At 46.9% G+C, this 12,589-nt stretch overlaps 1 protein-coding gene across 1 annotated transcript in view; it reads left to right on the top strand.

The window, feature by feature from the left end:
- Positions 1–5,348: 5,348 nt before the first annotated feature.
- The window catches only part of LOC8038651 (E3 ubiquitin-protein ligase MYCBP2), a 128,416-nt gene continuing 121,175 nt past the window's right edge, over positions 5,349–12,589 (top strand). The window contains exons 1-4 of the mRNA XM_029975062.3: positions 5,349–5,806; positions 6,290–6,341; positions 7,395–7,797; positions 11,314–11,537. Of these exons, the coding sequence (XP_029830922.2) occupies positions 5,673–5,806; positions 6,290–6,341; positions 7,395–7,797; positions 11,314–11,537 (813 nt within the window). The 5' untranslated portion in view covers positions 5,349–5,672. The remainder of the gene's footprint in view (positions 5,807–6,289; positions 6,342–7,394; positions 7,798–11,313; positions 11,538–12,589) is intronic.

Raw genomic sequence — 12,589 nt, 5'->3', positions numbered from 1 at the left:
TTTCCAAAATACTCTCCGACCGCACAAGACACCAACTTTTTCTGCCGGGATATTTTTTTAATAATTTGTTTTCGAATGTGGAACTTTTTATAGCAAGCGATCAAACACGTGAGAGTCAGACCAAGAAAACAGAGCTCTCTGTATCTAGATAAACGAGGGTGTGCGAGCGAGATCACCCACGATCGATTGACAAGCAGATGACGCTCTGCGCCGCGCGTCTACACTGGGGCGCGGTCCAAGTGCCCCTGCTACGTTCGACGTAAAGCCAGTGGAAGCCAGCCCGACCAATCACCTGACGCCACTTTCTCCCCTAGTTTTTCGTGATTGGCTAGCGCGCTGAAGCAGACATTTTTTTTTTTAACGCCTCCATTGCGTCGTAACATCTGATATCTCGGATTAGATACTCTTTGAAATTACACAATTGCACGTATTACTGTGTCTCAACCCCTCCGATTCGGTCACAGTTGGACGAACTAGTTGGTCGTTTCGAGCTTTTCAACGCCGCCTTAATCCACCTCCTTTCGAAGGCAGCGCTCGGCTCCGCGATTGGCTGCGGGGTCAGCCGCCTACCGCGCTCATTGGCCGCCGCGAGGTCACGTGAGTGACGGCCGCCATGTTTATTTCAGCGGAGAGTTGTCCCTGTTTCGCGTACTCCGCGTCCCCACTTTAGCAGACGCCGTTATGTCTAGACGCTGATCCACCCCGCGTACGTGAGAGGGACCCGCAGAAGGAAGAGGAGGGTAACGGCCCTACAATGTGCGCGACCCTCTGAAGGACACTCACGCGCGCCCTCTGTGGCAAAAAAATTTACGCAGCTTCAGTGCGCCGTACTCTTCGCGTAATGAGCGCTCCCCTTCTATTGTGTAGCGGCGTCGAGCGCGGTCGCACGCTTCAGTACGTCGCCAATTTTTTGCCCATCGCGTTCGCCAGCGGCTGCTTGCTGGCATCATTACTGCTTTGCTTTTAATAGTACTTCTATTAATGTTCGTTGGAGCCCACGTATGCGAAATTCGTTTAACATTCAGGGCATCGTATGTATGAGTTTTCGTTTAGTCCTCTAACGATTCGGGCTTCCCGGGATGGTTTTCGGTAGACGTTCCGTGGTGCCGCTTTCGAGTTGTCTTTGCAAAATGGGGAAGACTGCGGTGAAAATGGCGCTCCACTAATTAAAGCGGGGACGTAGTACTACATGTATACATTTTCGCGCGCGAGCGCACGTGCATGGAATCTTCGCGCCTATACCGAAAGCTGGTTTCCTTACTGCGCTTAGGCGTTGTGCGGGAAAGCCAAAGTTCACGGTGAAGGCTGCGGTGGCGTTTTTTATCTTCGTTTCTTTTCCAGCTTGGTTTACGGGAGTGGTTTTAAAATGCAAGCGGTGGGATGCATTCCGAAGTTTCCATCGCCCAAGCCGCGCAATTCATGTGAATTCTACCAAATTTGAAGAATTAGCGAGGTAACTGCATCACTTTCGAAAAGTAGAAAGTTATTCTAATTAATTACTTTTTGTGCGTGAGTAATTTTAATAGTAATGAATTAAGAACTTTTGAGGCAAGTAAGATGTAATTGTGATTAAATTACACTTTCAAAGTTACTTAGCTAAGTACCGGGTGTTTGCGAGAAAATGACTTAGTGCGATCAGTTTCGAAATCGGAGATTTTCGATGTCGAAATGGCGGCCAACAGATCCCGCGCATATATGGAGACGAATGTCGTCTGCTATGAACCTCACTTGTTAATTAAAAAATTTTGAAAATCCCTCACAACTTTTGAATCGGATAGCGAAAGGTAGCTTGTTTTTGCGGTGGGAAAAACACGGTTCTTCTGTCTCCCGAAAACCCAGTCCGTTGAGAAGGCGTATTTTTCAGAGCGTTTCTCACTATTAGTATTACTTATACTGGATGATCGGTTGGATACACGATGATTAAACAAATGTCACCATACAACCGCGCATGAAGCGACGCCGTCCAGCGAGTACTGAGCGAGGTTTTACTGCCGCGCGAATGACACCTCGATGCTTTTAATATTCTTGAAGCCACCGTATCTCAGCAGAAGAGTGAAGTTTCGTCGGGTATCTGTCAGATGGCGCTCCGTGCGGCAGCGGCGGCTCATGTGTTCACGCTAAACATGTGAACGTTAGGTATTTAGGCATTGCGAGGAGGAAATCGCAGAGAGAGCGTGTCGTCGTCATTCAAGGAGCCTTCGATATATCTCCGCTGGCCTTCCATCAGAGCTGGGCTCTACGTTTGTGGTTCGCCTTTTTGTTCCCGTGATTGGTTTGCCCTTTCGTAAGATTAGTTAGTTTGCCTTTCTGTCTGTAACCACATTGTATATAGAATCTAGCTGCGCGCAGTACACTGCGGAAGCCACGGCCGGGAAAGTGAGAAAAACCACCTTTGTGCGAGTTATGAGTGGCAGGCTAATTTTCAACGGAGACAAAAGCGACGTCTGAGACGCATAAAAGAGAGCCCGGGTGAGAGGGGAGTTGCTCCTCGCAAAGCATTACTAATTTACCTTTTTACCTGTTGAATTGACATATATGTAGGTGCGTTTTAGATGAGACGCATGTTGTCTTGTCGAGACGTACACGTTTCAGACACCAAACGCATCGCTTCTTCCTCGGACAACCTGAACGCTGTCCGTGTCTGACGTGTTTATGTGTGTCTCTTGTCTCCTTTTGCGTTCGCATACCAAGATGTTTAACCAACTCGCTCTCAAGATTCTATTAAATCTTGTAAGAACTACTTCGCGGGGCCTATCTTCACACTCTTGCCTAACTTTCATGGTAGGCGTTTTGGCGGTGCAGTCCTTGTGTACGGCAAGGTGCCCGCACACATTTGGCGCCAATCAAAATAATAACCGCAAAAAAAAAAAAAAAAAAAAAAAAGTACGCGTGAGGGGTTTTGCGTTGGGCAGCCGAAAGCCCGTCTTTGATTGGCTGTGTCACAAAGTTTTATAGTATTCTCTTTGTTCTCGCGTTCAGTAATATATATATATATATTTTAGGGCAAAGGTTTGCCATAGTTGATTTCGAACAACATTTAAATGCTTATGGCCATGACCCAAATCTGTACCAAATCGATGTTCCTTGCTTAACCCTTGCAAATAAATAGATAAATAAATAAATAAACGAGTCAAATTTAAAAAAAAAGCTTAGAAAGACGATGTAGGGAAAATCAAAGTTTTCCATTGTTCCATCTATAAAATTAAAGTTTTCCATTGATCTATCTTTAAAATTAAAGTTTTCCATTGTTCGATCTTATTCAATAAAAGCGTTTCATTGTTCTATCTAAAAAAAAGTGAAAGCCCTTTACAACTCCCTGTAACGCCGAATTAGAGCACAGCTCTTGAGGAGGAAGAGGGAAGGGTACTGGGGGGGGGGGGGTTCAACTGACCAGGGGGGGTCACGTGACCTTGGGGGGCCACGTGACACCCAATGCCGATGATGTCATCACTGACGTCACTGATGACGTCATTAGTGACGATGACGATGCGGATACCGATGACGTCATTAGTGACGTCACTGATGAGTTCACCAGTGATGATGACGATGACGATGCGAATGTCGGTGACGTCATCAGTGACGTCACTGATGACGTCATCAGCGATGATGAAATGACGATGCGGATGCCGGTGACGACATCAGTGACGTCACTGATGACGTCATCAGTGATGATGACGATGCGGATGTCGGTAACGTTATCAGTGACGTCACTGATGATGTCATCAGTGATGATGACGATGACGATGGCGGTGACGTCACTAATGACGTCATCAGTGATGATGACGATGTGGATGCCGGTGACGTCATCAGTGACGATGACGTCATCGGGGGGGTCACGCGACATCGGCGGGGGTCACGTGACCTCGAGGAGGGGGTCACGTGACCTCAGAAGAGTCACGTGACTTCGGGGGTCACGTGACCTCGGGGGGGGGGGGTCACGTGCCCCCACGAGGTCACGTGACCCCGGAGGGGGGCTCGCGCGGTGCATTATGGGACATTTCCCATAATGCACCGCGCGGTTAGGTCGACGGCGACGGCGACGCCGCTCAAGCCGGAGACGGGCGCCTAAGAGCTGCGCTCTAAAAAAAAAATACGCGATACGCAATGCGGAGCGCAAGTTCGCCTGCTTCTTTTGCAGGGGTTGAGTGACGTCAGAAAGACGCCATGCTCTGATTGGCTCCAATTGAATGATAGTGGCTAGACCTCAAAGGCAACGTTACTAGAACCACTCAGTTGGGAAACTGCCATAGAGACTGCTGGAGAAAGTGGCCCCGATCTGTCCTCCAGAACCGAGCTAATGGCGAACAAACGCCGCCATTTCTCCCGCAGCGGCCACTCGAGGAACTGCACGTTACTTCTATTTTGGCTTTAATCGGCCATTTTGGCGCCGAAGCAGATACAGCGGAAGAGGTTACAAGGGCGCCACCCCCGTTTCCCCAGCGGACGCGCCGCGAAATACTACCGAAGTTATAATGCAACTAGGTCGGGACGCGCTACCTGAAAGCACCGCTGAGGCATGGTTGTATAAAAACAATATTAATTGTTCCGCAAAACCTTGGAAACTGAAGATTTTAAAAACATCACGCGACCTTCATTTTGTACTAAACTGCAATAAACTTCATACAAAAAGAGTCTTTTCCGTTTGTTCTTACGCAAAAACATGCTTTCTAAAAGCTCAAGGTGACCACAGTACAGACAATTGATAAAGAGTGGCGCTGTTGTCGTATTTAGCTCGGTATAGGTGGACGCGAGCGGCCCAGGTTTCGACGGCGAGTTTCCCAACTGAGTGTTCTAGTATCGTTGCCTCAAAGCAAGCTGCCCTGAGGTCTACCCACTATCCTTCAATTATAACCAATGAAAGCTCGGCGTTCTGACGTCACCACAACCTTTTCAAAAGAAGCAGACGAACGTGCGCTCCGCATGCAATGTTAGGTATAAAAATGTGAATAAAACATTTTTTCAAACTAAAAACTTGAAATGAAAAACTTGCTCTGGAAAAATACGTCTCGAGGGCATTTTTTTTATATAGTTGTGATCTACAATGTCATCATTTCCATTTTTTATAGGTGCCGTGCAAGGATTTTGTCAGCGGTCTTGTGAGTGACCTTGTGAGCGGAATATTCGGTTTCGGAAAAGAAACCGAAACAATATGCCCCCAATAGGCATTACAACGCAGAGACAAAGAAAAAATTCTAATTTGCATAAAAAACCGACGAAATTTATTAGTCGAAATATTTGGTTGTTATCAAAAGAATAAATAATAAATAATGAAAATCCACGGCAACCCAAAAATGCGGAAATAGGCGCGCTATTCTCTTCATTTAGCGCGATGCTGACTCCCCTCCGGCAACACTGGGCCGACGCTTATTGTCGTCGGTTTGTTCGAGAAGTGTCTCCTGCGCAAATACCGCTGATTTCCCGACAGAGACCTAAGCGAACCTCAGGTGACGAACGCCGAACCCCCCCAATCACCTAAGGAAGCATGCCGTCCTCCGCGACCTTCCGCGGACGACGTAGTTCGCGAATTTCCCTCATCACTACGAAAGCCGGTCTCCGTAGACACACCTCCCCTCAAACCGCTTCTTCTAAACAACCACTTTTCTAACCCCGAGAAAAAAAGCAGAAGCAAAAAAGTGAGCGATCATTGAAAACGGCAAGACACTACTACGATCATGTCGGTCGTCGACTGCGTTTCCACTAGTACGAGGTATCATCCGATCGGCAGGCAAGGCAGCAACTCCTTCGACGCCAGCGAAGATGTGCTCCAGCGTGAGTTTCACGAGATGTACCGGACGCCTTCAGAAAGGTAATTGATCCTTAACTTGTTAGCGGCTACGATTCCTCGTCAAACGAAGATCTGTCGCGTTCTCACCAAAAAAACTGCGACCGGCAGATAAGCTTACCTCGATAGCTTGGTGTGATTGTCATTGTTGTTGTTGTCATCACTTCGCTCCCGCGCCTCGATCGTAAGATCGAGCATGGCCTTTGTTTCGAACTGGGGAGTGATGTACTCCTGAGGCAGGGATTGGGTCGACATGACGATCTCCTTTGGCCGAGACGCCCTTTTTTTAACCGGATTAGTCGCGAAGTCGGGGTCCGTCGAGCGGTTCGTCTGAGGAGACGCCGGGCGAGTGCGTGTGTTTGTGTGTGTGCACGCAACCCGCCGAAAACTCCGGCGTCCCGTCTCTTTTGTGTGCGTTATTTTTCGGGGAGGCAAAGCTCAAAAACTCGTTTCGGCTTCCCGCCTGTTTTTTTGGATGTCTTGGATCGTGTCGTGTCCTCCCCGCAGGCGAAAACCGGACAAAAAAGGCAAGAAGAAGCGGAGGGAGAGGAAGCGACAGGTGAGCGCCCTGACACGCCGAATTCCACGCCGGTGTGTCGCGTGCGCGGACACGAGAGGGGAGTGGGGGACTTGTTTTTCTTCACTTGCTGGCCGGCACCAGCAGGCCGCGTGCCTTTCTGAGAACGTGCGACCGCACGATGCCGAGCTGGTTGGAACCGGCAGGGATTGGGAAGAGAGGGCCGTCTCCAGCATGCCTGATGCCAGTCTGAAGGAAGCAGTGTTGATGTTGTTGTCAACAAAAACAGACAGAGTACAGCAGTATACTATTTTTTTAAATGTTTGACTGAAGCTGTTTTGCTAGCTTTACAGGGTTAATCATAACGAACCTTTCAGAAGGGGCAGTTTTTCTTAATTGAGCCTGCTTTTAAATGACAGTGTCTCCGCGTGTCTGGTGACATAACTGATGGGTTAGCCATTGACTCGATACTAGACCGATCTCACTGTGCGTTCCACACATATTTGATCTACTGACTCGCGAAAACACCGATCTCACTAAGCATCCGACGCGTGTGTGATGCCACCGTGCCTGTAGTTAGCAGGAGAGAAGTGCCGGTGCACAGACAGCTTGTGTTGTCTCGTGCTGTGGTTGCGTGGACCTGCAGCGGGGTTGTCACATTTTTAGTTGCGCTACAGTTCCTACGATGCATGCGGGCTGCTGTGGCACAACGAAAGTGGCTGGCGAGGTTGATCTGTTCTTCGTGTACCTTGGTTCTGTAAAGTCAGGTGCGTCGTAATGTAGTTGCCCCGGCTGCTTCTAGACACGTGATTGGCGTCTTTTGGGTACAAGCACGGCTTTTGTCTCGAACATCTAAACTGTAAATTTATGCAGAGGGCATTGCTCGCACTCGCACAGGATATGTCGGCAGAATCTTTAATAGGGTTTGATTGCTTTTTGTGCCTTTCGTCTTGTCTTTCACAGTCGTGTAATTCTTTGAATGGAGCTCCAAGGGTCCCGATTTAAAACAGTATTCTAGCTGAACGGTTATCACGACGGGCTGCACTCCCACGGCAGACGCCAGTGAAGCTGACCCAAGTTTTCCTGACCTTCCAGAACAAGATAGCGGACGTGCAAACATGGAAGGCACCGTTTCTGGAGATACGCGGCAATCCGTCGCCGTTTGCGGTGTTCACCAACGTGCGCCAGTGTATCCTGGTGAAGCACCTCCGCGACTCCGCCCGCCACTTCTACTGGACCACGTCACCGCAGTCCGCAATGCCAAAGTCCCTCGACTCGGATTCGGACGAAGACACCGACTGTCCAAGCGGAGACGGGCCGGACTCCTTCCAGACGGTCCCGCGGATCGTTGGGGTCGGGCTGTGCGGGGTGTTCGAGCTGATCCGCGAGAGTCGGTCCGCTCAGCCGGCTTTCTGTCTAGCAGTGTTGCGAGCCCTCTTGGACGTGCTTCAGGGACAACAGCCGGAAGGGTTTCGCTCTGAGCCTCCGGAAGTGGTTGGTAAGTGAGCTTCGTCTTGACGCAAGAGGCTTTTTGCATTTGCAATCCGTGATAAAGTAATTTCTTTATGGATGGATGGATGAATGGGTGGTAGTGGCTAAACCCTCATATTGTTTGTTCACATTAAAGAGGTACTCTGGTGTTTTCTCCATGGTCCCCGATTTGCCTAAAAGCTGACCAAATGCACCAACAAACGTCGTTAAATTAGTAAATTAACATAATTTTTTTTCTACACAATTATTGAGTTTACAATTTCAGTCCTCATCGTTGTTTTCAAACTGAAGGTCTCTACTGGCAACAATGAAGAAGTGATGCCAGCAGCAGGCAGGGGTTCGCTCTTTGGTCTGTAGAATTTGTTCCCAATTAATTTCAAGCAGTCTCACGGCGTCAAGCGGATGCCTTGGAAGCTCGCTCCAGTACTCGCACTCAGCGGGAAGCAAATGCTTGGCGCACCCAGTTTCTTAAACCGCTTGTTCGTAATTGCGTGTGTGACATCACGAGGGTCACAAGTGACGTCACTTGTGACGTCACCGCGCATTGCATTATGGGCAGATTTCCCAGCTCTATTTAGCGGAAAAATTTTCTTGCTAAATTTAGCGAAAAAATATTTAGCAGAAAATTTTACCCGCTAATATTTGTGGAAAAATTTCCCTTTTATATTTAGCGGAAAAATTTCCCCGCTAAATTTTGCGAAGAAATTTCTTCGCTAATCTTAGTGGGGAATTTTTTCCACTAAATTTGGCGGGAAATTTAGCAAACATTTCCCGCTAAATGGGAGGGGAGCAGAAGAATGCGGAGAGGGTAAGGGAGAGGAGGGGGCATATCCTCCTCCCCGTACCCTCCCTCCTCCTCCTCAAGAGCTGCGCTCTAATTCGGCGTTACAGGGGATTGTAAACGTCTTTCACTTTTTTACACCCTTTCTTTTTAAGTTTTGCCCTAAATTCGACAAAATATGGCGGCAGTAGAGACAAGGGAAGAAAGTTGTTGGAAACAGCTTGACTACCCCCAAAAGCTCTCCAAAATGATGTGGGTGCTTCGAAGCATGCATCAAGAAATAGATGTACACATTAATGAATGGCCATTAGAAAACACAAATGAATTAACTTTTTATTAGTTCATTTTTTTGTTACGCACTGCATGCCAATCGATGATCCAAGCAAGAACTTGTGTAATAGGGACACTTTCGCAGTAGTGAAATTAACTTTGTACCTGAGGCACTGGCATAAATATGTTGCTAAAAGAAAATATAAGAAGAAAAAGCTTTCCAATGCAGGCGGACAGACAGCTTCCATTCCTTTTATGCCTGGCGACACCTTTAAACCACTAAACATAAAAACAAAACAAAAAAATATTATTTCATTAGAGTTTTAGATATCTAAATTAGATGGATTGACTAGCTGTCGCCTACAATAAGAGCGGTATCGTAATACCGAGACAGTATTAACCCCTTAAGTGCCACATTTTTTTTTCCCAAAAGTACCCTAAAAGTGCCATATTTTTTTTTGTTTTGAATTTTTATTCCTCTAGTATTACACATATATTTTGAAAAGTTTATTACAAAAAGATCAGCAGAGGCAAAAAAAATATTTGCCAACTAATACTAGTTGGCAAAGTTGAAGCAATCGCTTCCGCCACGTGAAAGTGCTCATAAGTACATCACATCATGCCATTATGTAACCACCCCTGCTATGGCTCACAGATGTGAGCCGCAGTATTCTTTAAATAAAATAAAATAAATAAATAAATAAAATATATGATCAGCGCCGCGAAACTACACGGACGAGCCTTGTTCGTCCGTGGAATTGAGGGCTACCGAAAAAACTACTGGACGAGCCGAGCTCGTCCATGGCATTTTTAGCCCAAAAATGGCCGACGAGCTCAGCTCGTCCAAGGCACTTAAGGGGTTAAAGGGGTAGGGAAACGAAATTCCAGCGCTCATTTTCTAGCTTGGATGTGTTGCATGTTGCACCCTAACCTCAAAAACACCAACCAGTCTTCCGTTGCAAGGCACAAGAAAACTAATTTTAAAGCTAAATAAACAATCTTTCAATGTGCACCTGGTGGATGCATGCGGAGCCTATTTGGGAGGTAATCTAGCAACGTTGGGGAACTTGCTACGTAGTCATGACGTAGCAGATTCCTTCGGAGCAGCGCCGCCCTTTGGAATTTCAACATTTTCCTTCTTAGCTTTCCTCCTAGCTGAACTCACAAATTTCTCGGACCCTCGTTCGCGCAACCGGATACAGCCGTTCTCCCCCTAGAAGAGTAGCCCGTCGCTCAAAACTCGAACGAAAGTTGCTTTCCCCACCCCGTTCAGCCCTAAGCTGACAGTGTTGTGCAAGCTACGTGCTCCTTAGGCCAGCCACACGCTCGTCACCCCACTTCGAACGGCTTGGTTGTAACGCACTGATGCTATTGACAGCACCACAACGCTGACAACGCCACCAAGGGCAAAGCTCAAAACCACGCCTGCCTTTGCTACTCCACGAATGCGGGAAATCTTTTCTTTCTGTTTTTGTTTGCGCCGGATATCCCATGACGCATCGCGCTCTCCGTTCGCTTCTCTTCGAGCGCTAGCTTGAGTGCACCGTTTGGGACGAAGAATATAGCTAGTCGTTCAAAATAGAAACTTGTGATTATCATTTACAGTTATTATACGTCATGCTTGACTCATTTCTGAACGAAATCTGAATATTTCAATTTTTGTTTCCGTACCACTTTAACACTTTTGTTTTTCCCAGTTTTGCTCGTGCTGCATTTGACTTGGTATTGGGGAAAAACATGAGGACAAAAAGAGCAATCAAGTCATTAGCCTCATACAAACCCGGTATTAGCATTTTTATATCCTAATGGAATTTGTACTGCATTTGACAGTTTGGAGAACATCGGAGGAAGAAGTGCTATTAAGTCATTACCAACGTTTCTTTGCAGCATAAGTATTGTCATAACTCCTAAATTTATGTGCAAAATTTCGAACGTTATGCTAGGATTTTTATTGTAATTTCTTCGAGTCGATTTTAGCAGTGTTCTAGCCATCGGCAAGCATTCTTAAATTAATCTTGTTACCATAACCATCTTAACTTTTGCTCTGTGTAAAACTTTCTATGCATAACTCGGGCTACAGGGCTAACAGAAAGTTACACATGTGGCACTGGTCACCGCGAGGGAACAAAAATGAGAGGATGATTTGTAGTTTTTGATTTTCTATCTCTTTTACACGCAGGGTGTTTGACCTCTTTTTGGATGTTCAACCTCTTTTAGGATGCTTCACCTCTGACAGATAGGGCTTCATCCTCTTTTACAAAAACGGTGTTCGACCTATCACGAGATGTTGTCCCACCTCTTTTAACGATGGGACGTTCGATCTCTTTTACATTCTTATGTTTAACCCCTTTTAAAGACTAAATGTTTGACCTCTTTCAGATATATATGACATTTGATATTTCTCAGATATGACATTTGAAATTTCTCAGCCAGGATTTCTTTTCTTTTCTTTTTCTTTCTTTTCTTTTACAGACAGGATGTTTGACCTGCTGCTGGACATTGCCGCCAGTCCGCCGCCTTCCGGCGACCGACCGCAGACGAGTGGCCTTGGCGGTCAGGTGTCCTCGCAGCTGACCTCTTACGCCTGCGCCTGTCTGCTCAGTCTGGTCGTGGCCAGGGGGGACACATCCAAGACCCTGTGTGCCCTGGCCTCCCTCCTCATGAGCCCGAAGAGTCTGGTGGCCGAGGAGATACCGGTGTGTCCTCGTCGTTATCATAGGCCTGATAACTGTTGTTGGGTAGACAGTATCTCTTTTGACTGCGTTTTCCAGTGCCTAAGTTGCGACTTTTTTTCCTAAATTTCTGTCGGTGCGTTTTATGCAACGGTGCGACTTATGTGCATTTTTAAAGCGATAACTTTACGGGCGACACTTTACAGAGATTTTGAGCTTGTGGGCTGTTGTCGCCACTATGAAGAAACTCTTCTCCTCTCCCCTCTTGGCGTGAGGAAAGGGAAGGAGAAATTATTTTTCCTCTTGGCACAAGAAGGGAGAAGTCGAGTTTTCCCGTCGGCCGCGCAGTGCAGAAAAAGAAGAGGAGGGACCCTCAGCGTCCTGCCAGTAATGGCGCGGCAAAGGCAGAGTCTTCTTGTTGTCTGCTTGTAAGGCTTGTTTCGCATTATGCGAAATCTCACCTAGCAGTATCCAGTTGCTATGCGTAATGTTGGATGGTTTTATTAACTTCCACCGTGCTTACCCACTTAACGGACCACTGGTGGCAGTTGTCAGTGCCATCCACGATGCCAACCACGACAGCTATGAGAGTTAACCACGTTGCACCTCCGTCCTCAGGTGCATGAAGGCACCATTCCACCCACATAGCGCGATCATCCTACAGCTGTTGCCGTAATTTTTTCGCACATTGTCGGCAAAAAATGTTTAGGTCGGGTTTTAATGCAGTAACATTCTTTACTCCCCCCGATTTCGTGAACCTTTCTGGCCTCCTAATGCGCAGTAGGCTGCTCGCTAATTTTAGCGGGAAAATTCACTTCACGTGACCTATGCACCAATTCAGTTTCCCCCTAAATTTGGCGGTAAAATTAATGTCACATGACCTATGCACCAATTCAGTTCCCCGCTAAAATTGGCGGGAAAATTGATGTCATGGGACTTACAGAAAAGTTCAGGTTCCTCCGTAAATTTAGCAGAAAAATTTACATCACGTGACCTATGCACCAATTCAGTTTTCCCGCTAAACTTGTCGGAAAAACACGTCACAACCTTAAAATCATTTATTCATCAACAACATA

This window comes from Ixodes scapularis, unplaced genomic scaffold (assembly GCF_016920785.2).
Source record: "Ixodes scapularis isolate PalLabHiFi unplaced genomic scaffold, ASM1692078v2 PGA_scaffold13__105_contigs__length_92229423, whole genome shotgun sequence".
NCBI classification, from domain to species: Eukaryota; Metazoa; Arthropoda; class Arachnida; order Ixodida; family Ixodidae; genus Ixodes; species Ixodes scapularis.
The sequence above is the reverse complement of the archived record's forward strand: the minus strand, read 5'-3'. Positions and strand labels throughout refer to the sequence as shown.